At 37.9% G+C, this 27,103-nt stretch overlaps 1 protein-coding gene across 1 annotated transcript in view; it reads right to left on the bottom strand.

Annotated features, from left to right (window-relative positions):
* Positions 1–27,103, bottom strand: part of LOC122914057 (beta-galactosidase-1-like protein 2) — a 78,905-nt gene that overhangs the window by 25,803 nt on the left and 25,999 nt on the right. Inside the window, exons 6-8 of the mRNA XM_044260698.1 lie at positions 26,884–26,976; positions 21,649–21,730; positions 20,338–20,402 (exon numbers count right to left, since the gene is read on the bottom strand). Coding sequence (XP_044116633.1) covers positions 20,338–20,402; positions 21,649–21,730; positions 26,884–26,976 — 240 coding nt within the window. The remainder of the gene's footprint in view (positions 1–20,337; positions 20,403–21,648; positions 21,731–26,883; positions 26,977–27,103) is intronic.

Below are 27,103 nucleotides of genomic sequence, written 5' to 3'. Positions count from 1 at the left end.
AGATATCTCTTCAGGATAATTATTTCATTTCCTTTAGCATATATACCCAGAAATAAGACTTCTAGATCATATGGCAGTTTTATTTTTAATTTCTTTATTAACCTCTATACTATTTTCCATAGTGGTTGTACCAGTTTGTATCTCTACCAACAGTATATGAGAGTTTTCTTTTCTCCACATCCTTGCCAGCATTTGTTATATCCTAACATCCTAACAGGAGTGAGGGGATGTCTTATTGTGTTTTGATTTGCCTTTTCCTAATTATTAGGGATACTGAGCAGCTTTTCATGTACCCATTGGACATCTACAGGTCTTCCTTAGAAAAATGCATAATGCAGGCCCTTTGCTCAGTTTTGGTTAGGTTACTTGGGGTTTCTTATTTTGCTATTGAGTTGTACAAGATATTATATACTCTGGATATTAACCTGTTATCAGATATGTGATTTGCAAATATTTTACCCCATTTCCATAAGTTTCCTTTTTATTTTATTGATGATTTCCTTTGCTGTGCAGAAACATTTTACTCTGATATAGTCCCAGTTGTTTACTTCTGCTTTTGGTGTCAAATGCAAAACACTACTTCCAAGATCAATATCAAGAAGCTTATGCCTATCTTTTCTTCTGGGAGTTTTGTGGTTTCAGATCTTATGTTCAAATCTCTAATCCATTTTGGGTTGATTTTTGTGTATGATAAGATGGAAGCTAGTTTCATTCTTTTGCATGTGGATATCCAGTTTTCCCAACAGCTCCTCTCCCCAGAGGAAATCTCACTTGATCATGGTGTGTGATCCTTTTAATGTATTGTTGAATTTGGTTGCTAATATTTTATTGAAGATTTATGCATCTATGCTTATCACGGATCTTGGCCTGTAATTTTCTTTTCTTATAGTGTCCTTGTCTGGCTTTGGTCTCAGAGTAATGTTGGTCTCATAAAATGAGTTTGGAAGCATTTTCTCCTTTCTATTTGTAGAAGAGTTTGAGAAGGATTGGTGCTAGTTTTGCTTTAAATGTTTGGTAGAAATAAGCAGTGAAACTATCTGGTCTTGGATTTTCCTTTGTTGGGGAGGTTTTGATTACTGATTCTGTCTTCTTACTAATACTTGGGTGGTCTCTTCATTATTCAGTATTAGTAGGCTATATGTTTCCAGGAATTTATCTATTTCTTCTAGGTGGTCTAATTTTTTGGCATATGAATGTTCATACTAGTAGAAGCTATGATCCTTTATATTTCTGTGGTACCAGTTGTAATTCCACTCTTTCACTTAAAATTTTATGTACTGAATCTGATCTCTTTTTTCTTAGTATAGTTCAGTTTGTCAATTTCATCTTTTTTTAAAAACGTGGTTTCAAGACAAACCATAAGTGACTCTTAATCTCACAAAACAAACTGAGGGTTGCTGGGGGAGGGGGGTTGGGAGAAAGGGGGTGGGGTTATGGACATTGGGGAGGTATGTGCTTTGGTGAGTGCTGTGAAGTGTGTAAACCTGGCGATTCACAGACCAGTACCCCTGGGGATAAAAATATATGTTTATAAAAAATTTAAAAATTTTTTAAAAAACCGTGGTTTCACTGATCTTTTCTATTGTCTTTCTCATCTCTGTTTCATTTATTTCTCCTCTGATCTTTGTTATTTCTTTCTTTCTACTAACTTTGAGCTTAATTTGTTCTTTTTCTAGTTCCTTAAGGTAAATAGTTGTGTTTTTGATTTGAGGTCTTTTCTTTCTTAATATATGTGTTTATCACTTTAAACTTCTTTCTTAGAACTGCTTTTGCTGCTTCTCATAAGTTTGAGATGTTGTGTTTCCATTCTCATTTGCTTCAAGATTTTTAAAAATTTCTTTTTCCATTTATTTGACCAGTTGGTTGTCCAGGAGCATGTTGTATGATCTCTACATGTGAATATTTGTGAATTATTCAGTTTTTTCCTTGTAATTATTTCTAGTTTCATATCATTATGGTCAGAAAGTATGATTTCAAACTCCTTAAATTTATTAAAACATGTTGTGTGGCCTAATATATGGTCTATTCTGGAGAATGTTCCATGTGTGCTTAAGAAAAATGTGAATTCTCCTGCTGTTGGTGGGAATTTCTGTTTATATTCTGCAGGTCCCTCTGGTCCAACATACAATTTAAGTCTCATGCTTCTTTATTTAGTATCTATCTACATGACCAGTCCATTGTTGGAACTGAGGAATGTAAGACCCCTGCTGGCACTGTATTGCTGTCTATTTCTCTGTTAAGAACTGTTAATATTTGCCTTATATATATGGGACTCCTATGTTGGGAGCATAATATTTACAATTGTTATATTCTTTTGATGAATTGACCCCTTTGTCATCATATAAAGACATTCTTTGACTGTTGATAGAGAGCTTGTCTTAGCCTATTTTGTCTGCTATAAGTATAGCTACTCCCTGATTTGTTTTATTTGTTTTGGTTTCTATTTGCTTGGAATAACTTTTTCCACCCCTTCAATTTCAGTCTGTGTGTATTCTCAAAGTCTGTTATAGCCAACAGATGGTTGGGTCTTTTTTTTTTTTTTTAATCTATTCATTTACTTTGTGTCTTTTGATCAGAGGATTTACTCCCATTTTAAATTTAAAGTAATTATTGATTACTTCAAACATATACTTTATATATTTAAACTTCTCCTTACCTCTTATATTTTTAATGTCACAATTTACCTCTTTTTACCTAATGTATCATTTTAAAATTATTGTAGTTATAATTATTTTTAATACTTTTGTCTTTTAACCTTCATACTGGAGTTAAATTTATTTACCCATGACATTATTCTCTAAATTTAACTATACATTTACTTTTACCAGTGAGTTTTATACTTTGATGTGCCTTCCTGTTACAAATTAGCTTTTTCTGTTACTAATTAACTTACCATTTTTTTCAGCTTAAAGAACTCCTTTTAACATTTTTTGTGAGGCTAGTCTGTTGTGATGAACTCCTTTAGCTTTATCTGTCTGGTAAATCCACTGTTCCTTCAATTCTGAAGGACACCTCACTGGGTAGGGTATTCTGGGTTGGTGGGTTTGTTTGTTTTCTTTTGGTACTTTGAATATATCACCCCACTTTTTCTGGCCTACAAGATTTCTGCTGAAAAATCTATGGCAGCCATAAGGAGGGGGCAAAATTAAGATGGTGGAGTATTAGGGGAACCCTGAATTTGCTTTCCCTTCAAATACAGCTAGATCAACATTCAACTATTTTGAACAACTAGGAAGATGATCCAAGGATTAAGAAAATCTGCACAGATGGAGGGAGAGAACATAGCAGATGCAATGTTTGGAATCATGAATTGGGAGCGAGGAAAGCCTCATGGTCATTGATGGGAGGGAACCCTTTGCATGGAGCAAATCAGGAAGAGAGAGAAAGTGGGAAAGAACCCAGTGGGTAGGGAGTGCACAATAAATCTTGGTAAGGATATCCTCTGGGTAGCACAGTGAGAGATCACTCCCCTTCCTAAAGGGCATTTGTAAGAGCATATTTTGCTTCTCCAAGGACAAAAGGCCAGCCAGGAGACATTAAGTGGTACTCAACAGCAGAGTCAGAGGTGCATGCAGAGGACAGAAATCCTCTTAACTTTTTGCTAGAAGTCACAATATGTTTAAATCTCTGTGCACACATCAAGTGGCTGCTTTTCTTCAAAAGAACTAAGCAGAAAATAAAGAAAGGAGCAGACTGCAGACAACTTGGCCACCACTTTTTGCTGTCTGCCACAATAGATGCAAGTCCCTGTGATGGCCTCTCTGGGACAGAAGGAAGTAGGGGACTGAGTCAAGTGCAGATGGCCAATAACCTGGCTCCAGCTTTTTGCTGAGCATTACATAAATTCTAGCGTCTGAGTGCATACTATATAATGGCTTTTCAGGGGTAGGACAGTGCTGGGCACACCACGAGCCTCTCCTCTGAGGGACAGGAGTAGGCCCACACCTTACCAGGTCCTTTAAAGCCTGGAGTTTTGAATCCAAGCCACTGACCAGAGTGAAAATCCAGGAGTTCTGTGGCTCCAGACATGCTGATGGCTCAGGTACAGACAGGTTAAAGACAAGGAACTGATGAAATCCCAGCACACAGAAGATTCTTTGCTCTTCTAACAGGGCCTCCTGAACAGGGGTAGCTGTGAGTTCTGCTTCCCAGAGACAAGATGGGGGATGACACCATATTCTTATTCCTTCACATCCTTCTCTCCCACCCACAAGCACAGACTTTCACCTCCAGTGGAAGCTGGAGTACCCTACACTAAACCCTGACACCCTGCATCTGGCAGGATCATCTTTATGAGGGCAAAAATTCACCCTAAAAGAAAACAGAAGGTAACAGTCACTGCCAGGGATTTAATCAATATGGAGATAAGTAAAATGTTTGAACTACAACTTAAAAAGAGCAATTTTAAAGATACTAGCTGGGCTTGAAAAAAGCACAGAAGACACTAGAGAATCCCTTACTATAGAAATAAAAGAACTAAAATCTAATCAGGCTGAAATTTAAAAATGCTGTTACTGAGATGCAGTAACAGATGGAGGCTTTAATAATGTGGATAAATAAGGCAGAAGAGAGTCAGCATTATAGAAAACAAATTGATGGAAAATAAAAAAGCTGAAAAGAATAGAAAAAGACAACTATTGGATCATGAAGAGAGACTTAGAGAACTCAGTGATTCCATAAAGCAAAAAATATCCTGATAATGGGGGTTCCAGAAGATGAAGAGCAGGATAGAGGGACATTTGAACAAATTATAACTGAGAACTTTCCTAATCTGGTGAAGGAAACAGGCATTTGAGTCCAGAAGGCACAGAGAACCTCCTCCCCTTAAAATCAACAAAAATAGGTCAACACCTTGACATATTATAGTGAAACTTGCAAATTTCAAAGATAACATGAAAATCCTGAAAGCAGCTCAGGACAAGAAGTCCTTAAGCTGCAAAGGTAGAAACATAAGGCTGGCAGTAGACCTGTCCACAGAGACCTGGCAGCCCAGATAGGACTGGCATGATATATTCAACATGCTAAAGAGGAACAACAGGCAGCCAAGAATACTCTATCCAACAAAACTGTCATTCAGAATAGAAGGAGAGATACAGTTTCCAGGACAAACAAAAACTAAAGCAATTTGTGAACTCTAAACCAGCACTATAAGAAACATTAAAGGGAATACTTTGAGCAAAGAGAGAGCCCCAAAGTAACAAAGACCAGAAAGGAACAGAGACAATCTACAGGAACATCAACTTTATAGATAATACAATGACACTAATTCATATCTTTCAATAATTACTCTGAATATAAATGGACTAAATGCTCCAATCAAAAGATACAGGGTATCAGAATGAATTAAAAAAAAAAAAAACAGGACCCATCAATATACTGTTTACAAAAGACTCATTTTAGACCCAAAGACACTTCCAAGTGGAAAGTAAGGGAGTGAAGAAAAATTTAGCATGCCAAAAAACATCAAAAGAAAGTGGAGTAGCCATCCTTATATCAGACAAACTAGATTTTAAAGTAAAGACTGTAATAAGAGATGAAGAAGGACACTACATAATAATAAAAGGATCTGTCCAACCAGGTCTAACAATTGTAAATATTTATGCCCCCAGCTTGGGAGCAAACAAATATATAAGCCAATTAATAACAAAATTAAAGAAACACATTGATAATAATACAATAACAGTAGGGGACTTTAATGCCCCACTCATAGCAATGGAAAGATCATCTAAGCAGAAGATCAACAAGGAAACAAGGGCTTTGAATTACAGACTGGATCATATGGACTTCACAGATATGCTCAGAGCATTTCATCCTAAAACACCAGAATATACATTCTTCTTGAGTGCACATGGACCATTCTTCAGAATACACCACATATTGGGTCACAAATCAGGTCTCAACTGGTATGAAAAGATTGGGATTATTCCGTGCATATTTTCAAAACACACTGCTTTAAAACTTGAAGTCACCTACAAGAAAAAAATTTGGAAGGACCACAAACACACAGAGGTTAAAGAGCACCCTAAGAAAGAATGAATGGGTCAACTAGGAAATTAAGGAATAACTAAAAATAACTTAAAAAAATAAATGGGAGCAAATGAAATGAAAGCATGACAGTTCAGAACCTTTGGGATGCAGCAAAGGCAGTTGTAGGAAAGAGGTATACTGCAATACAAGCCTTTCTCAAGAAATAAGAAATATATAACCTAACCTTACACCTAAAGGAGCTGGAAAAGAACAACAAATAAAGCCAAAATCCAGCAGAAGAAGAGAAATAATAAAGATTAGAGCAGAGATCAAAATATAGAAATTGTTTTTAAAAACGCAGTAAGACAGAACAATGAAACTAAGAACTTGTTCTTTTAAAGAATTAATAAGATTAATAAGAATGAATAAGATTAATAAGATCAATAAATTAATAGTAATAAAATTAGTAAGATCAACAAATGCCTAGCCAGATTTATCAAAAAGAAAAGAGAAAGGACCCAAATAAATAAAATCATGAATGAAAGAGGATAGCTCCCAACCAATACCACAGATATACTAACAATTATAAGACACTTATGAGCAATTATATGCTGACAAATTAGGCAATCTGGAAGAAATGTATGAATTCCCAGAAACATGTAAGCTACCAAAATTGAAATAGGAAGCTATAGAAAATCCGAAAAGACCCATAAACAGCAAATAAATTGAATCAGTAATTAAAAATCTCCCAAGAAACAGGAGTCCCAGACCAGATGGCCTCCCAGCAGAATTATACCAAACATTTAAAGAATTAGTACCTATTCTTCTAAATCTGTTCCAAAAAATATAAATGGAAGGAAAACTTCTAAACTCATTCTATGAAGCAGAACTACCTTGATCCAAAACCAAAGATACCCACTGAAAAGGAGAATTACAGACCTATTCCTGATGAACATTGATTTAAAAAAAATTCTCAGCAAGCCACCAGCTAATATGATCCAACAGTAATAAATAATAATTATTTATTTATTTATTATAATCCAATAATAAAAGGATTATTGACCATGACCAAGTGGGATTTATTCCAGGGCTTCAAGGGTGGTTGAAGATCTGCAAATCAATCCATGTGATACAACACATTAATAAAAGATAGGGTGAGAATCATGATCCTCTCAACAGATGCAGAAAAAGCATTTGACAAAATACAGCATCCTTTGTTGATTAAAACCTCCACAGTGTAGGGATAGAAGGAACATACCTCAATATCATATCAATATCAATATCAATATCATAAAAGCCAAACAAGCAAAACAAAAAAACTCCAGTAAATATCATTCTCAATAGGAAAAAACTGAAAACTTTTCCCCTAAGGTCAGGAACATAACAGAGATGTCCACTATCACCAGTGTTGTTCAACACAGTACTGGAAGTCCTAGCCTCAGCAGTCAGACAACACAAAGGAATAAACTGCATCCAAGACAGCAAAGAGCAAGTCAAACTCTAACTCATCACAGACAATATGATACTCTGTAGAAAACTCAAAAGGCTCTACTAAAAAATTGCTGGAACTGATACAGGAATTCAGAAAAGTGGAAGGATATCAATGCACAGAAGTCAGTTTTATTTCTATACACTAACAATGAGGCTGAAGAAAGAGAAATTAAGGAATTGATACCATTTACAAGAGCACCAAAACCCATAAAATACCTAGGAATAAACTTAACCAAAGAGGTACAGATCTATGCTCTGAAAACTATAGAACACTTATGAGAGAAGTTGAGGAAGACACATAGAAATAAAAAAACATTCTATGCTCATGGATTGGAAGAACAAAGATTGTTAAAATGTCTATGCCACCCAAAGCAATTATATATTCAATACAATCCATATCAAAATACCATCAGCTTTTTTCATAGAGCTGAAACAAATAATCCTAAAATTTCTGCAGAACCAGAAAAGACCCCAAATAGCCAAAGGAATGTTAAAAAAAAAAAAAGCTGGAATCATCAAAATTCTGGATTTGAAGCTGTAATCATCAAGACTATATAGCACTGGCACAAAAACAGAAACACACCTCTGTGAAGCAGAATAGAGAATCCAGATATGGACCCTCAACTAATCTTCAACAAAGCAGGAAAGAACATCAAATGGAAAAAATCTCTTCAATAGATGGTGTTGGGAAAACTGGACAGCAACATGCAGGAGAATGAAACTGGACCATTTTCTTATACCATACATAAAAATAAAATGAAAATGGACGAAAAACCTCAATGTGAGATAGGAATCCATCAAAATCCTAGAGAAGAACATAAGCAGCAATCTCTTTGACCTTGGCCACAGTGACTCTTTGCTAGACATGTCCCCAAAGTCAAGGGAAACAAAAACAAAAATGAATTCTTGGGACTTCATCAAGATAAAAAGCTTTTGCACAGCAAAGGAAACAGTTGCCAAAACCAAAAGACAACCTACAGAGTGGGAGAAATATTTGCAACTATCTTATCAGATAAAATGCTAGTATACAAAATCTATAAAGAACTTATCAAACTCAACACCCAAAAAAACCAAAAAATCTGGTCAAGAAATAGAAGACATGAACAGACATTTCCTCAAAGAAGACATACAAATGGCCAACAGAAACATGAAAAAATGCTCCATATTTGTCATTAAGAAAAATGCAAATCAAAACCACAATGAGATACCACCTCACACTGGTCAGAATAGCTAAAATTAGCATGTCAGGAACAACAGATATTGGTGAGGATGTGGAGAAAAGGGAGCCCTCTTACACTGTTGGTGGAAATATAAACTGGTACAGCCACTCTGAAAACAGTATGGAGGGTCCTCAAAAAGTTAAAAATAGAACTACTCTATGACCCAGCAATTGCCCTACAAGGTATTTATCCAAAAGATACAAACAGTGGTTCGAAGGAGCACATGCATCCCAATGTTTATAGCAGCAATGTCCACAATAGCCAAAATATGGAAAGAGCCCAGAAGTCCATCAACAGACAACATAGAACAGATAAAAATGTGCTATATTTCTATAATGGAATATTACTCAACATCAAAAAGAATGAAATCTTGCCATTTGCAGCAACATGGATGGAACTAGAGGGTATTATGCTAAGCAAAGTAAGTAAGTCAGAGAAAGACAAATACTACATGATTTCACTCATATAAAAACAAAACAGGGGGGAGGAGTCAAGATGGTGGAGAAGTAGCAGGCTGAGACTACTTCAGCTAGCAGGAGATCAGCTAGATGGCTTATCTAAAGATTGCAAACACCTGCAAATCCATCGGCAGATCAAAGAGAAGAAGAACAGCAATTCTAGAAACAGAAAAACAACCACTTTCTGAAAGGTAGGACTGGTGGAGAAGTGAATCCAAAGTGACGGGAAGATAGACCCCGGGGGGAGGGGATGGCTCCCAGCAAGCGGCGGAGGAACAGAGCACAAAATCAGGACTTTTAAAAGTCTGTTCTGCTGAGGGACATCGCTCCAGAGGCTAAACCGGGGCGAAGCCCACGCGGGTTCAGCATGGCCTCAGGTCCCGCAGGGTCACAGAAGGATCGGGGGTGTCTGAGTGTCGCAGAGCTTGCGGGTATTGGAACGGGAAAGCTGGATGCAGAGACAGAGCCGACAGTAAGCTCGCAGTTCGGGGTTACCTTGAACCAGTCGCAGGCTCGGTGAGCTCAGAGCTCTGCCGGAGGTCAGGCAGACGGCAGTTACTGGGTGCTGTTCTCTGAGGGCGCACAGAGGAGTGGAGCCCCGGGCTCTCGGCTTCTCCGGGCCGGAGACCAGGAGGCCGCCATTTGTATTCCCGTCCTCTGGAACTCTACGGAAAGCGCTCAGGCAACAAAAGCTCCTGAAAGCAAACCCGAGCAGATTACTCAGGCCGGCCCCTGGTAAGGGCGGTGCAATTCCACCTGGGGCAAAGACACTTGAGAATCACTACACCAGGCCCCTCCCCCAGAAGATCAACAAGAAATCCAGCCAAGACCAAGTTCACCTACCAAGGAGTGCAGTTTCAATACCAAGGAGAGCAGCAGAATTCCAGAGGAGGAGAAAGCAAAGCACAGAACTCATGGCTTTCTCCCTGTGATTTTTTAGTCTTGCAGTTAAAGTAATTTTTTTCTTTTTCATTTTTTTTTCTTTTTCTCTTCTTTTGCTAAATTTTTTAATTTAAAAAAAATTTAAAAAAAATTTTTTTAACTTTTACCCTTTTCATTTTTAACATTTTTAACTAGTTTATCTGATATATATATATTTTCTTTTTCATACTTTTCTTTATTCATTTTCTTTTATTTAATTCCTTGTTTTTTTTCTTTCATTCTTTTTTTTGAACCTCTTTTTATTCCCTTTCTCCCCCCTCACAATTTGGGATCTCTTCTGATTTGGTTAAAGCATATTTTCCTGGGGTTGTTGCCACCATTTTAGTATTTTACTTGCTCCTTCATATACTCTTATCTGGACAAAATGACAGGGCGGAAAAATTCACCACAAAAAAAAGGACGAGAGGCAGTACCGAAGGCTAGGGACATAATCAATACAGACATTGGTAATATGTCAGATCTAGAATTCAGAATGACAATTCTCAAGGTTCTAGCCGGGCTCGAAAAAGGCATGGAAGATATTAGAGAAACCCTCTCGGGAGATATAAAAACCCTTTCTGGAAAATTAAAAGAGCTAAAATCTAACCAAGTTGAAATAAAAAAAGCTATTAATGAGGTACAATCAAAAATGGAGGCTCTCACTGTTAGGATAAATGAGGCAGAAGAAAGAATTAGCGATATAGAAGACCAAATGACAGAGAATAAAGAAGCTGAGCAAAAGAGGGACAAACAGCTACTGGACCATGAGGGGAGAATTTGAGAGATAAGTGACACCATAAGACGAAACAACATTAGAATAATTGGGATTCCAGAAGAAGAAGAAAGAGAGAGGGGAGCAGAAGGTATACTGGAGAGAATTATTGGAGAGAATTTCCCCAATATGGCAAAGGGAACGAGCATCAAAATTCAGGAGGTGCAGAGAACACCCCTCAAAATTAATAAGAATAGGCCCACACCATGTCACCTAATAGTAAAATTTACAAGTCTTAGTGACAGAGAAAATCCTGAAAGCAGCCCAGGAAAAGAAGTCTGTAACATACAATGGTAAAAATGTTAGATTGGCAGCTGACTTATCCCCAGAGACCTGGCAGACCAGAAAGAGCTGGCATGATATTTTCAGAGCCCTAAACGAGAAAAACATGCTGCCAAGAATACTATATCCAGCTAGGCTATCATTGAAAATAGAAGGAGAGATTAAAAGCTTCCAGGACAAACAAAAACTGAAAGAATTTGCAAACACCAAACCAGCCCTACAGGAAATATTGAAAGGGGTCCTCTAAGCAAAGAGAGAGCCTACAAGTGGTATTTCAGAAAGGAACAGAAACAATATGCAGTAACAGTCACCTTACAGGCAATACAATGGCACTAAATTCATCTCTCTCAATAGTTACCCTGAATGTTAATGGGCTAAATGCCCCAATCAAAAGACACAGGGTATCAGAATGGATAAAAAAACAAAACCCATCTATATGTTGCCTCCAAGAAACTCATTTTAAGCCCGAAGACACCCCCAGATTTAAAGTGAGGGGGTGGAAAATAATTTACCATGCTAATGGACATCAGAAGAAAGCAGGAGTGGCAATCCTTATATCAGATCAATTAGATTTTAAGCCAAAGACTATAATAAGAGATGAGGAAGGACACTATATCATATTCAAAGGGTCTGTCCAACATGAAGATCTAACAATTTTAAATATCTATGCCCCCAACGTGGGAGCAGCCAACTATATAAACCAATTAATAACAAAATCAAAGAAACACATCAACAATAATACAATAATAGTAGGGGACTTTAACACTCCCCTCACTGAAATGGACAGATCATCCAAGCAAAAGATCAGCAAGGAAATAAAGGCCTTAAATGACACACTGGACAAGATGGACATCACAGATATATTCAGAACATTTCATCCCAAAGCAACAGAATACACATTCTTCTCTAGTGCACATGGAACATTCCCCAGAATAGATCACATCCTCGGTCCTAAATCAGGACTCAACAGGTATCAAAAGATTGGGATCATTCCCTGCATATTTTCAGACCACAAAGCTCTAAAGCTAGAACTCAACCACAAGAGGAAGTTTGGAAAGAACCCAAATACATGGAGACTAAACAGCATCCTACTAAAGAATGAATGGGTCAACCGGGAAATTAAAGAAGAATTGAAAAAAATCATGGAAACAAATGATAATGAAAACAACGGTTCAAAATCTGTGGGACACAACAAAGGCAGTCCTGAGAGGAAAATATTAGCAGTACAAGCCTTTCTCAAGAAACAAGAAAGGTGTCAGGTACACAACCTAACCCTACACCTAAAGGAGCTGGAGAAAGAACAAGAAAGAAACCCTAAGCCCAGCAGGAGAAGAGAAATCATAAAGATCAGAGCAGAAATCAATGAAATAGAAACCAAAAAAACAATAGAACAAATCAACGAAACTAGGAGCTGGTTCTTTGAAAGAATTAATAAGTTTGATAAACCCCTGGCCAGACTTACCAAAAAGAAAAGAGAAAGGACCCAAAATAAATAAAAACATGGATGAAAGAGAAGCGATCACAACTAACACCAAAGAAATACAAACTATTATAAGAACATACTATGAGCAACTCTACGCCAACAAATTTGAGAATCTGGAATAAATGGATGCATTCCTAGAAACATATAAACTACCACAACTGAACCAGGAAGAAATAGAAAGTCTGAACAGACCCATAACCAGTAAGGAGATTGGAACAGTCATTAAAAATCTCCAAACAAACAAAAGCCAGGGCCAGACGGCTTCCCGGGGGAATTCTACCAAACATTTAAAGAAGAACTAATTCCTAGACTCCTGAAACTGTTCCAAAAAATAGAAATGGAAGGAAAACTTCCAAACTCATTTTATGAGGACAGCATCACCTTGATCCCAAAACCAGACAAGAATCCCATCAAAAAAGAGAGCTATAGACCAATATCCTTGATGAACACAGATGCGAAAATTCTCACCAAAATACTAGCCAATGGGATTCAACAGTACATTAAAAGGATTATTCACCACGACCAAGTGGGATTTATTCCAGGCCTGCAAGGTTGGTTCAACATCCACAAATCAGTCAATGTGATACAACACATCAATAAAAGAAAGAACAAGAACCATATGATACTCTCAATAGATGCTGAAAAAGCATTTGACAAAGTACAGCATCCCTTCCTGATCAAAACTCTTCAAAGTGCAGGGATAGAGGGCACATACCTCAATATCATCAAAGCCATCTATGAAAAACCCACCGCAAATATCATTCTCAATGGAGAAAAACTGAAAGGTTTTCCGCTAAGGTCAGGAACACGGCAGGGATGTCCATTATCACCACTGCTATTCAACATAGTACTAGAAGTCCTAGCCTCAGAAATCAGACAACAAAAGGAAATGAAAGGCATCCAAATCGGCAAAGAAGAAGTCAAACTATCACTCTTCACAGATGATATGATACTATATGTGAAAACCCAAAAGACTCCACTCCAAAACTGCTAGAACTTGTACAGGAATTCAGTAAAGTGTCAGGATATACAATCAATGCACAGAAATCAGTTGCATTTCTCTACACCAACAACAAGGCAGAAGAAAGAGAAATTAAGGAGTCAATCCCATTTACAATTGCACCCCAAACCATAAGATACTTAGGAATAAACCTAGCCAAAGAGGCTAAGAATCTATACTCAGAAAACTATAAAGTACTCATGAAAGAAATTGAGGAAGACACAAAGAAATGGAAAAATGTTCCATGCTCCTGGATTGGAGGAATAAATATTGTGAAAATGTCTATGCTACCTAAAGCAATCTACACATTCAATGCAATACCTATCAAAGTACCATCCATCTTTTTCAAAGAAATGGAACAAATAATCCTAAAATTTATATGGAACCAGAAAAGACCTCGAATAGCCAAAGGAATATTGAAAAAGAAACCCAAAGTTGGTGGCATCACAATTCCGGACTTCAAGCTCTATTACAAAGCCGTCATCATCAAGACAGCATGGTACTGGCACAAAAATAGACACATAGATCAATGGAACAGAATAGAGAGCCCAGAAATAGACCCTCAACTCTATGGCCAACTAATCTTTGACAAAGTAGGAAAGAATGTCCAATAGAAAAAAGACAGCCTCTTCAATAAATGGTTTTGGGAAAATTGGACAGCCACATGCAGAAAAATGAAATTGGACTATTTCCTTATGCCACACATGAAAATAGACTAAAAATGAATAAAGGACCTCAATGTGAGAAAGGAATCCATCTAAATCCTTGAGGAGAACACAACGCAGCAACCTCTTTGACCTCAGCTACAGCAATATCTTCCTAGGAACATCTCCAAAGGCAAAGGAAGCAAGGACAAAAATTAACTATTGGGATTTCATCAAGATCAAAAGCGCTGTGCAAAAGCTTTTGGTTAACAAAACCAAAAGACAACTGACAGAATGGAGAAGATATTTGCAAACAACATATCAAATAAAGGGCTAGTGTCCAAAATCTATAAAGAACTCAACACCCAAAGAACAAATAATCCAATCAAGAAATGGGCAGAGGACATGAACAGACATTTCTGCAAAGAAGACATCCAGATGGCCAACAGACACATGAAAAAGTGCTCCATATCACTCGGCATCGGAGAAATACAAATCAAAACCACAATGAGATATCACCTCACACCAGTCAGAATGGCTAAAATCAACAAATCAGGAAATGACAGATGCTGGCGAGGATGTGGAGAAAGGGGAACCCTCCTACACTGTTGGTGGGAATGCAAGCTGGTGCAACCACTCTGGAAAACAGCATGGAGGTTCCTCAAAATGTTGAAAATAGAACTGCTCTATGACCCAGCAATTGCACTACTGGGTATTTACCCTAAAGATTCAAACGTAGTGATCCAAATGGGCACGTGCACCCGAATGTTTATAGCAGTAATGTCCACAATAGCCAAACTATGGAAGGAACCTAGATGTTCCTCAACAGATGAATGGATAAAGAAGAGGTGGTATATATACACAATGGAATACTATGCAGCCATCAAAAGAAATGAAATCTTGCCATTTGCGACAACATGGATGGAACTAGAGCATATCATGCTTAGCGAAATAAGTCAAGCGGAGAAAGACAACTATCATATGATCTCCCTGATATGAGGAAGTGGTGATGCAACATGGGGGCTTAAGTGGGTAGGAGAAGAATAAATGAAACAAGATGGGATTGGGAGGGAGACAAACCATAAGTGACTCTTAATCTCACAAAACAAACTGAGGTTTGCTGGGGGGAGGGGGATTGGGAGAAGGGGGGTGGGGTTATGGACATTGGGGAGGGTATGTGCCTTGGTGAGTGCTGTGAAGTGTGTAAACCTGGCGATTCACAGACCTGTACCCCTGGGGATAAAAATATATGTTTATAAAAAATAAAAAAATTAAAAAAAAACCAAATGAACATAGAGGAAGAGAAGGGTAAATAAAATAAAAGAGGGAGGCAAACCATAAAAGACTCTAAGTATAGGGAACAAACTTAGGGTTGCTATAGGGGAGGTGGATGGGGGGATCGGGTAACTAGGTGATGGGCATTAAGGAGAGCACTTGAAGTAATAAGAACTGGGTGTTATATGCAACTGATGAATCCCTGAATTATAATAATACAATATATGTCAATTAAATTGAATTTAAATAAAAACTTTTAAAAAATCTGTGGTAGCTTTATGGAGGTTCCCTTATATGTAGCAGGTTGCTTCTTTCTTGTTTTTAAGATTTTCTCCTTGTGTTTACCTTTGGAAAAATTTATATTGATATGTTCCAATATAAATCTCCTTGGATTCATTTTATTTGGCACTTTATAGGCTTACTGGATCTGGGTGTCTGTTTCATTCCCTAACCTAGGCAACTTTCCAGTCATTATTTTTTGTTCCCCTTTCTCTTCTCCCTTCAGGATCTTTATAATGTGTGTATTCTCTGATTTGTCCCATAAGGTACCCCATAAATCCTTTAAGCTCTCAGAACACTTTTTATTTTTTCATTCTTTTTTCTTTTTCTCTTATGATTGGATGAATTCTAGCACACTGTCTTTGAGTTTGCAGATCTATTATTTCCACTTCAACTCGATTGTTGAGCCCCTCTATTAGATTTTTAGTTCAACTATTGTATTCTTCAGCCCTATGATTTCTGCTTGGTACTTTTTTATATTTTCTATCTCTTTGTTGAAATTATCACTTTGCATACGCGTTGTGCTCCTGACCTCAGTAAGTATCTCTATGATATTATTTTGAACTCTCTATAAAGCAAAGCACTTATTTACATTTTATTAAGATCTGTTTCTGGAGTTTCTTTTTCTTTTGTTTGGGAAATATTCCTCTGGTTTTTAGTTTGTTTTTCATTTTCTTTTACTCTCTGTTAACTCTTGTGTATTATATACAAAGAGTCATCTCTCCCCATCTTGACAGAATGATCTCATGTAGATGAGACTTGTTGATCAGCCCAGCCCAGGTTCCTAGTTGTCTCTCAAACTTTTGTGATTGTCTGAGCCGTCTTCTTTGTTTTTAGTGGCTCATAGTAGTTGAGCAAGTGCCAGGAGCTGACACTGTCCCAGAGGAGAGGATCACAATCAGCAGCCAGATGCAGACTGATTAGAGCCTGGAAGCTCAGGCACCAGAGAGGAATATATTGTTAAGCTCCTTTCAGGGAGAAACTGGGAGATGGGCATTTTATCTTGCTTTCTCTGTGCTGGGCCTAGGTATGTATAGCCAGTTGGGAAGGAGAAGCTTCTGTGCTTGTTAAGGACTCTTTGTTTGCTATAGTACTGTAGTGCTCATGAGTAGAGGTGCCATTGACTATTACAACCAGGTGATCCAGCAGCCTCAGGTCACTGCTGCAAGCTAGGTACCAGATATGTGCACAAGCTCCATCCAGAGAGATCTCAGGGACTTGGTTTTATTATTGGAGTGAACTGGAAGAATGTGTGAAATGTGTCTGCTGGCTTCCCCGGACTGGAGAGATTGCAGTCAGCCTCTAGCTGTCTGCTAAATTAGAAGCCTGGCTGGCCCTCAAACAGAAACCTTTAAAGTTCCAGATATACCTCTTTGGGGACAGACTGGGACATAGATGATTTTGCCTTTCCCTCTGTGCTGAGCCCTGTGGGGTGTGAGGGCAGTCATGATTAGTGCTCATGTGGCCATTACAATTGCTTCCTTTTTTATATAGAGTTTTATGGGTTTCATGGGCACAGCTTTCAGAACTAGGTGTTTGGAAGCCCATATCTCCAGTGGGAGTCTTAAAAGTTGGGACACTAGATGTGGGTTCCGAATCCTCCACTCCTCAGGGAGAAGCTAGGGGCTGAGGATTCCCTTTCAATTTTGACACTATATCAGGGGATGAGGTTTATGATAAGAACATGTCTCAGCCTTTCCCACCTATTTTGTTGTGAATATTTTTTCATTCTCACAATATGTAAAGTCACTCAGCTAGTTTCTATACCTAATTCAGAGGGAATTGCTTGTGGGTGGCTGTATATTTGGGGTATGTGTGGGAGGAAGGGAGCTCAGGAGTCTCCTGTCACCATCTTGGTCAACTTCAAACTCAACTCCCAGTACCTTTCATTTATTTTCAGAGAAATCCTAAATTACATTTCCTGGAAGCATTCAACTTTGTTAAAATATCTCCTAAAACAAAATAGCCTGAACAAAAACACAAAAACAAATTCTTCAATTGTGCTCCAACCAGTATGAAAAAATATGGTAATATCACTCATAGTAATAAAACCCAAGTTTTCAAAAATTGGTAGTAGATGTCACAGATTTTATTTAAGTGAAAGCTGCCATCAGATAGCACTCTAAATTTCTTTCGTATAAACTGCCAGCAGGATGGATCTCTTCCTTTCTGCATTTTGGTATTTCAGCTCTGCTGCTGCTATTTTGTTGTTAATTTTAATGCAGGGACTTTATAATTATCTGTGTTGATTTTAGCCTACTCTAATACAACAGATCCCATCATTTGGTGTATGAGCACTCCTTTCCAGCACTGTCTCATCTAGACCTTTGACAAGCACAGCTTCTGTATCTTCCCTCAGAAGAGGATGAGTCAGAACAGAACCAACAACAGAGCCCCCATACTCATTGAAAAATCCTGGAAATAGCCTCCACAAGGACAAAGAAGATATCTTTTTCATCATCAGTATATATCCAGAGCCTAGCACAGGATCTGGCACAAGGTACCCACTCAAAATAATGTGCTCATTCTGATCTAAATTTGAAACATCTAACTTCTCATCCACTTTAAGCTTTAGCTCCCCCTTAACTATGTATGCTCTACCTTGTCCAGTCTGGAGAGGAATCTCTTTGATAGAGAATACAAAAACAAAATAGGGATTCAAAAGCTCCGCGTTCTCCCCATATTTAGTTACATCTGTCCTAAGAATTGTGTTTCTCTCATGTTCAATTTCTCACATAAGAAATGTATTAGAAACAAGTTATAATAAACTTTCTAAAGCTATGGGTACTTATTTTTGTTATTTAATTCCTGTGATTGCTCCTATATTGTATCAAATAATTTTCTTACCACAGAAGAAGTTTAAACAGTTAATGATATAAGAAAGTGAGAAGAGCATGGGATTTGGGAGCAGAAGTTTTAAGTTTAAGCCTGGGTTATTCTATTACATGGTCTGGTTTTCAACTTGTGATCTCAAATCAGTAATTTAACCTAAGTCATGGTTTCCTCATCTGCAAAAGGGGTGTACGATTAATAGCTTTTAACATGGTAATATAGGAAGTAAACATGAAAAAAATAGGAAGATTACATAAAGTGAGAGCTGTGTATTTAAATATCACAAGTTTTTCTAGCTTTTGTTAATACCTCATACTCTGTATTTGCCTTTATTTGTTTATTGTCTGCCTCTTACCACTAAAATATAAGCTCCAAAAGTTCTGCTTTTATAGATTTCATTCACTGCTTTATACACAGTGCCTTGAAAAGTACCTAACTGATACATAGTAGATGCTAAAAACATTTGCTGACTTACTCAATAAATAAACAAATTACTTCATTTTCAGAACTTTGCTAATTATAGACAACATATCATTTTTAACTTTGGATTCCACTGGTTTTATTGCCCCCCATTCTTCTTCCATTATCATAATGTTAACATCTATCTGAGTGCTTACTTTGTCATGGGAATTATAGCACCTCTTCATATTCCCTTGGAATGCACTGACCCTAATCCCTGCACATCTCTGAGCTTCCTGTACCACTTCCTGATGTTGGCCTAGTCATTACAAAGCTGGAAATCTCCCTTTGTATCTCTTCTCTAAATCTTAAGTGCTGTCTCAGACCATAGGGGAGGAGAATCAGGGATTTAATGGTTTTTAGAGTTCCAGATATTATTTTATATTGATGGTAATTAACATATTCTTCTTTTGCTCCTAATACCACATATCTCAGTCCTGTGCAAAATGAAACACATGACCATGGATCTCAGCTGGTGGTAAGAATCTATACCACCCTCTGATCTCCAGTTACCCATCAATAGTTTTATTGCAATTAGCACTTCCTATCTTGTGTTTATTTACATTCCTTGTCTCTCTCACTGGATCATAAGTACTTACAGGTGAATGGGGCCATGCATAAGGGGTTAACAAAAACCTCTCTCTTTGCCCATGCAAACTAACTTCAGGTCTACCTGAAAACCAGATAAAGTCGAATGTTATGCATGTTATCAGGTAGATTGCTATGATTAAAATGACCTCTGATTAGCAAATTGTATCTGGACTGGAGAACTATGAATGATATACAAGTTCCTAGTGTAGACCTAGATGCCTGCATGCAGTGTATCTTGAAACTGAGAGTTCCCTTTAGCAGACTTGGAATCTATACCTATAGAGCTGTGAAAAAGGATACTGGTTGGTTCCCCCACTGAGACTGAGGCTTCTCTGCAAGGATGGTTCCCATTCCCTAAAACCTGAGCTGTCACTGGGGGTAGGGACTGCTCCTGGACTGCTGTGAGGATTCCTACTGACGTTGCTTTGCTAGGATGCTATGTTTCTCATTCCATATTCTTCTAAAGGGCTATGGCCCAGACATTGTAAGCATTTGAACTTGATTTCGTTATACCCCAAACCACCTACAGCAGGCATTTCAAGGGCATAACACATCCAGGTTTTAACTGAACTAATCACTGCTGAGAATTTCCCCACCAAATGAAATAGAGGTCCTAGAGTGAGCCAGAATCAAAACATCTCCCATCTCTCAAAAAATCCTTACCTGAATTGATAAGAGTGTATCATAAGTTTCTTTCTTTATATTTTTCATGTGGACAGTGGAAAGTACTGTGGAGGAAAAGGAGACACTGTGTATGAGGTCCTCCTACAAGCGCTGTTGAGCAGAGAGAGACTATACTCCCAGACAGAGGATGAAGATGTGGCCTCCACAACTTCTGCACATACACCTCAGAGGGAGTTCTCATTAACAATTTATTGATTGCAGTTAATAATAAAGATATGTTCCTGCATGTGGGTCCATACCTGCTCCATACAAAGTGTTTTCACGTACATCCCTTCATTTAGCATTTACAATGAATGACCCAGACAACAGGACTGGTTAAAATAAAAGTAATAATAATAATAATATTATTATTATTTATTATAATTATATTATTATTATTATTATAAAATAAAAGTCAAATGAAAAAACTCAGCCCAAAGAGATGAATAGCCTAAGACCTAAAACTTGACTATAGATCTCCTGAATTCTAATTCAGAATGCTCTCCTGCCTCTCCTACAAGATGAAGGACGCCAAAAGATGGGAGAAAGGCCAACAGAAGAGAACATGCCTGACAGGCTGTGTGTGTGAAAGGACTGCAGATAGCGGTTTTCTCTGATTCAATCTGTCTGCACATCGTCTTTCTCCATTTTCTTAAGTGTCAATCCATATTCCCTCCTTAGAATTCTATTCCATGTTTCCCTAATACATTTATTCCCCAAACTTATTTATCCCCCGAGTTTGGGGTCTTGTCCATGACAGTACTATTTCTCTGACACTGCCTCCACTTCCTGTTGTTCAGTCATAGACATTTGGCAATGACAAAGATAGCCTTTACTCAGGTCTCAGCCAGGCCCCACTCTGGCCACTAAGGACTGAAAAGGATCGAGCAAGAATTCTGCATTGTTGGTTCTGTAAGTAACAGCTGGTGGGGTAGTAGGGTAAGAACTTGTTCCTCAACTCACCCCACCACTTTCTCCTAAAAACTATGGGGCCTCGGGCTTAGTCGATTAAGCAACTGACTTCAGCTCAGGTTGTGATCTCAGGGTCCCAGGGATCAGGCCCCATAGTCAGGCTCCATGCTTAGTGGGGAATCTGCTTCTCCTTCCCCCTTTTCTTTTGCCCTTCCCCCAACTTGTGGGCTTGCATGTTCTCATGCTCTCTCTCTGTTTCAAATAAATAAAATCTTTAAAAAGAAAACTATGGGGAGAAATAGAGCATCCAAGGGAAATGGGAGAAATAAAGCATGAGAAGGACTGCAGTTCTCTTTCAGACTTCACTAGTACAGGAAAAAGAATAAAGAGAAATTGTACCCTGTTTTAAGTGGCCTCTTGTTAGTTCATCTCCATTATCAGCGGTCATAAGCAGCACCTTGATTCCTCTTGTGATCAGAGCCTGTGGCGAAATTTAGTAAGGTAAATGAACTGTCGCTTATCCCATGGAATGGCTTCTCTCTAGAAAAAAATTGATGGTGATAAAAATACTGGAAGGAAGCTGAGGAATGGAGAACAAGCCTAATTCTTTCATCCAACTTATTGTAAGTTAGTAAATTAGAACTAAAAAAACATCATCCCTGCCTCAGCCACACTCAGAAAGGCAAAACTGACAATTAAAATATCGGACCTAAAGTAAGAGGCAGTGAGACTATTTTCTTTCTTTCTTTTTTTTTCCTCTCATTTTCTCTTGTTTTAATGGGTCTCAAAATTCTGTGACAGATTTTTGGTCAAGTTGTTTCCATTAAAAAGTACTGATTTTAAAAACTAGTAACTTAAAACTGCCACACACACACACACACACAAACAAATGGTCCACAAACCATTCTCCTTTCCTTCTGAAGGTTTTATGATGCATTGTTATCATTAACCAGTCTCTCACTATTAAACTTAAATGGACAATTGACACAAACACCACTGATTAAGACTGGGGTGGCAGGTATTGGGGGTAATATTCATTGAGGCTTCTGAGCTTTATGGGCAGACTTGGTGACCTTGCCAGCTCCAGCTGCCTTCTTGTCCACTGCTTTAATGACACTCACAGAAATTGTCTGTCTCTTGTCACAAACAGCAAAACGGCACAGAGGAGGATAGTAAGAGAAGCTCTCAACACACATAGGCTTGCCAGGGACCATATCAACAATGGCAGCATCACCAGAGTTCAAGAACTTGGGACCATCTTCCAAGTTTTTTCCAGAATGATGATCTATCTTCTCCTTCAGCTCAGCAAACTTGCAAGCAATGTGAGCTGTGTGACAATCCAGCACAGGTGCATATCCAGCATTAATTTGGCCTGGATGGTTCAGGATAATCACCTGAGCTGTGAAGACCACTGCTTCCATTGGTGGGTCATTTTTGCTGTAACCAGTCACATTGCCACAACAAACATCTTTGACAGATACGTTCTTGACATTGAAGCCCACACTGTCCCCAGGAAGAGCCTCACTCAAAGCTTCATGGTGCATTTCAACAGACTTGACTTCAGTTGTAACACTGACTGGAGCAAAGGTGACCACCATGCCAGGTTTAAGAACACCAGTCTCCACTCGGCTCACAGGGGCAGAACCAATACCACCAATAATGTAGACATCCTGGAGAGGCAGACGCAAGGGCTTGTCAGTTGGATGAGCTGGTGGCAGGTTGCAATCCAGAGCTTCAAGCAGTGTGGTTCCACTGGCATTCCCATCGTTACGGGTGACTTTCCATCCCTTGAACCAAGGCATGTAAGCACTTGGCTCCAGCATGTTGTCACCATTCCAGCCCGAAATTGGCACAGATGCTACTGTGTCGGGGTTGTAGCCAATTTTCTTAATGTAGGTGCTGACTTCCTTAACGATTTCCTCATATCTCTTCTGGCTGTAGGGTGGCTCAGTGGAATCCATTTTGTTAACACCAACAATTAGTTGTTTTACACCCAGTGTGTAAGCCAGAAGGGCATGCTCACGGGTTTGCCCGTTCTTGGAGATACCAGCTTCAAATTCACCAACACCAGCAACAATCAGGACAGCACAGTCAGCCTGGGATGTGCCTGTAATCGTGTTTTTGATAAAGTCTCTGTGTCCTGGAGTATCAATGATGGTCACATAATACCTGCTGGTCTCGAATTTCCACAGGGAGATATCAATGGTGATATCACGTTCATGTTCAGCTTTCAGTTTATCCAAGACCCAGGCATACTTGAAGGAGCCTTTTCCCATCTCAGCAGCCTCCTTCTCGAATTTTTCGATAGTTCTTTTGTCGATCTCACCACATTTGTAGATCACATGACCAGTAGTGGTAGACTTGCCCGAATCTACGTGTCCAATGACAACAATGTTGATAAGAGCCTTTTCCTTCCCCATTCTGGTTTAGGTTGAGCGGTGGCTTTCACGACACCTGTGTTCTGGCAGCAAACCCATTGCGAAAAAGCCAGTGAGACTATTTTCATTCACCTTAATACAGTGCTTTCCCGTAAGGACTTGAATCCCAGATTTTGTATAGTACATCAGAGAGCTTAAGACAAACTTCTCCTCCATACTCATATGCAAATTATCTACATGCCCGGGACCCAGCTCATGGGATGGATTAGGAAACACACGCACAACTGCTGGTTTTCCTTTGGTCAATGGCATGCACAGGTAAATTTTTGTTTAGTCAGTCTATGGTTGCACTTGTTGCTGTCTGAGACTTTAATGTCTCTACTTCAACTAGAAATAAATCCAAGATAGTCTAAATCAAAGAGAGAGAGAAGAGGCTAAGAAATTTATCTATTTGATAAATCAAATACTGAGACTATGGCCATGAATACTGAGAAAAGCCAAAGGTATGTCTTCCTGGGCCTGTAGATCACAATATTCTGAAGGTGAAACTATTCCTGCAATTATCCTTGTTGGGAATGAGAAGGTGGTTTGCTTCTCCTGAACTCTTCTGAAAAACAGGGAAGGCTGAGAGGTGAACAGAATGAGTGAGAGGAGATAGCATGTCATATATTAATTACAGCCAAACTTCTACTACCATAGGTCCTATTAGATGTAATGTTTCCCACTTTGGGGACCAGCAAGCAATATGGCAAATTGGTAGAGGACAATATAACTTTTCATCTAAACTAGAACACTTGGTAAAGAAAAGGGTGCTAACTGGGATTCATGGACCACTACTCATAGGGATGGCAATAGGTTCCACTTCTAGGCACAGTGGGCTAGTTTGTTTCAGACTAACCATCCTGCTAATAGCAACTAGATGAGCTGGACAAATGCTAGACATATGCCAAGGAAGAACTTGAGGAGTCAAGTTTTCAGAGAGGCAGGCAGCCGAGAGAGGTGAAAAGAGCATGTTTTAAACTTTTTCCTTCAGACATTGATTTTCCAAGCATCAGCCGAGAGGCTAAAAAGCTGATTAGATTCCCCAGCATTTTATGGGATATTGGGAAAGAAATTGCAGTTTATAGATTTCCAAAATAGAAGAAGTGCCATAACAATTTTAGGCTTTTAGCTGGGATGCAAAGGGTTATCTATCCCCTAGGAGAGAAGGTGAGCAAGAATTAGACTTACTCTGATAAGAATTAAAGCCCAGCTCCAAGTCATTTGTTACCTTCTAGAAGCAAAAATAAATCCATCCGAAGAACTTCAAGTGATCTCAGTCATGTTTTCATAAATAAATTGGATTGAAAAATTATTAGGCATACCAAAAGATATTATTTACTGAAAACATGAGAAAAACAGACAATGGAACAGATAGATAGGAAATTAGACATTAGGTTTCTTAAACACAGCTTTGAAATAATTATAATTAATATGTTCAAGGAATCTTTTAAAAATGAAAAATTTTGGCCAAAAAAAGGAAACCACAGAAAAGAATCAAATGAAAATTCTAGAACTAAAAATCACTATATGTGAAATTAAGAACTAGGTTTAACATCAATTTAGACAAAGCTGCAGAGAAAATTCATAAATTACAAGATATCTTAGAAAAAAGTAATCCAGAAAAGAGCAAAACAAATATGACGAAAATATCTAGTTTTGTATAACAGAAGTCCTAGAGGAAAGGAGAGAAAAAAATTAAGCTGACAGTTGGTGGAGATTTTCCAAAACCAATTAAAGACTTCAAGCCACATAATGAGGGGTGCAAACAAATGTAAGCAGAATAAAAATAAAAACCACACCTAGCCAAATCTTAGTAAAGTTGAGGAAAACCAAAAAATAAATCTTAAAAGAAGCCAGAAGAAAAATACATTTTACCTTCAATGGAATCATAATATTATCAATACCTAACTTCTTAATAAAAAAATTGTACGCCAGAGAATCATCAAAGAAAATAACTGCCAATCTAGAATTCTACATACAGTACGAATATCCTTCAAAATGGATGATGAACTAGGCACATTTTCAGGCAAACAAAAGGTGAGAGAATTTGTTAATAGCATACCTGCAACAAAGAAAATACAAATAGGTATACAAATAGGTAAGAGAGGTAAAGCTCAGAGATGCAGAGAGAAGATAAGAGCAACAAAAAATAAATTAGGTACATAAATCTAAATTACTCCATGTAATAATAAAAATAATATCTTGTGGACATAAAATATATTTAGCATTAAAAGAAATAACAATAGTACTGAGGAAAGAAAGGAGGAAAATACAATTAAACTTAATTTGTCTAGGAACCAGCAAACACACTAATTTATATTAGACATTAATATTTCTAGGATAAATAGTAGTCTAGGATAAACAGGAGTCTAGCATAAATAGTAGTCTCTATGGCCAATACTAAAAGAAAAGTGAAAAGTGTTTAACAGGCTAATACAGGAAAAAATGGAATAAAAAAAAATACTCAGTCAATCCAAAAGAAAAAAAAAAAAGAAGAAGAAGAGAAAAGACCATAGGACAGGTAAGGCAAATAGAAAGTTAACAGGATGGTAGATTTAAATGCAACTATCAGTGGGATGCCTGGGAGGCTCAGTGGGCTAAAGCCTCTGCTTTTGGCTCATGTCATGACCCTGGGGTCCTGGGATCAAGCCCCGCATCTTCTTCCTTCTTCCTGCCTCCCTGTCTCTCTGCTCTCTGCCTCCCTGCCTGTCTGCCTACGTGTGGTCTCTGTCTGTCAAATAAATAAATAAAATCTTTTTTAAAAAAATAAATAAATGCAACTGTCAGTAATTATATTAAATTTAAATTAGCCAAATAACTCATTTAAAAGATAAGAATTTTCATAATGAAGTAACAAAAACAAATTCTAATCATATACTGCTTATAAGGTATGTTCCTTAAGCATATGAATCCAGAATAATTGAAAGAGGATAGAAAAGTATGTATTATACAAACACCAACCAAAAGAGAGCTATGATGTTCACAGAAAAGAAAAATATTTTAACATCAGTCTGTCTTACTTGAGAGTTATATAGGTAGTTTATTTTCTCGTCTTAGGACATAAATGCATGAAAAAAATTAAACTGGACCTTATTCATCTTTATATTCCATGGTATCATGCAAGCTATAGCTACTCAGGATATGTTTGCTCCACAAACTAACAAAATGAGGAAAGAAATATGTAAACATGGAGGAAACTGAAAGGAGCACTTACCTTTTTAATATACGACATGTAACGATTATCCCGACGATATGAACCATATTCATTCTCAACCTGCACAGCAATGATGGGGCCTCCCTTTCCATACTGAGGGTCAAGGAGATGAGAGTTTGAGAGTAAAGTTACCGTGGGAAAGGCTAGATTTTCTCAATTTTGCTGTTGCACACACATACTTAGAGTGCCATAAAAATAACACATTTCTAAACTCAACTCC

Source organism: Neovison vison, chromosome 7 (genome assembly GCF_020171115.1).
Source record: "Neovison vison isolate M4711 chromosome 7, ASM_NN_V1, whole genome shotgun sequence".
Lineage (NCBI taxonomy): Eukaryota > Metazoa > Chordata > Mammalia > Carnivora > Mustelidae > Neogale > Neogale vison.
This window is presented reverse-complemented; position numbering and strand designations above follow the sequence as displayed.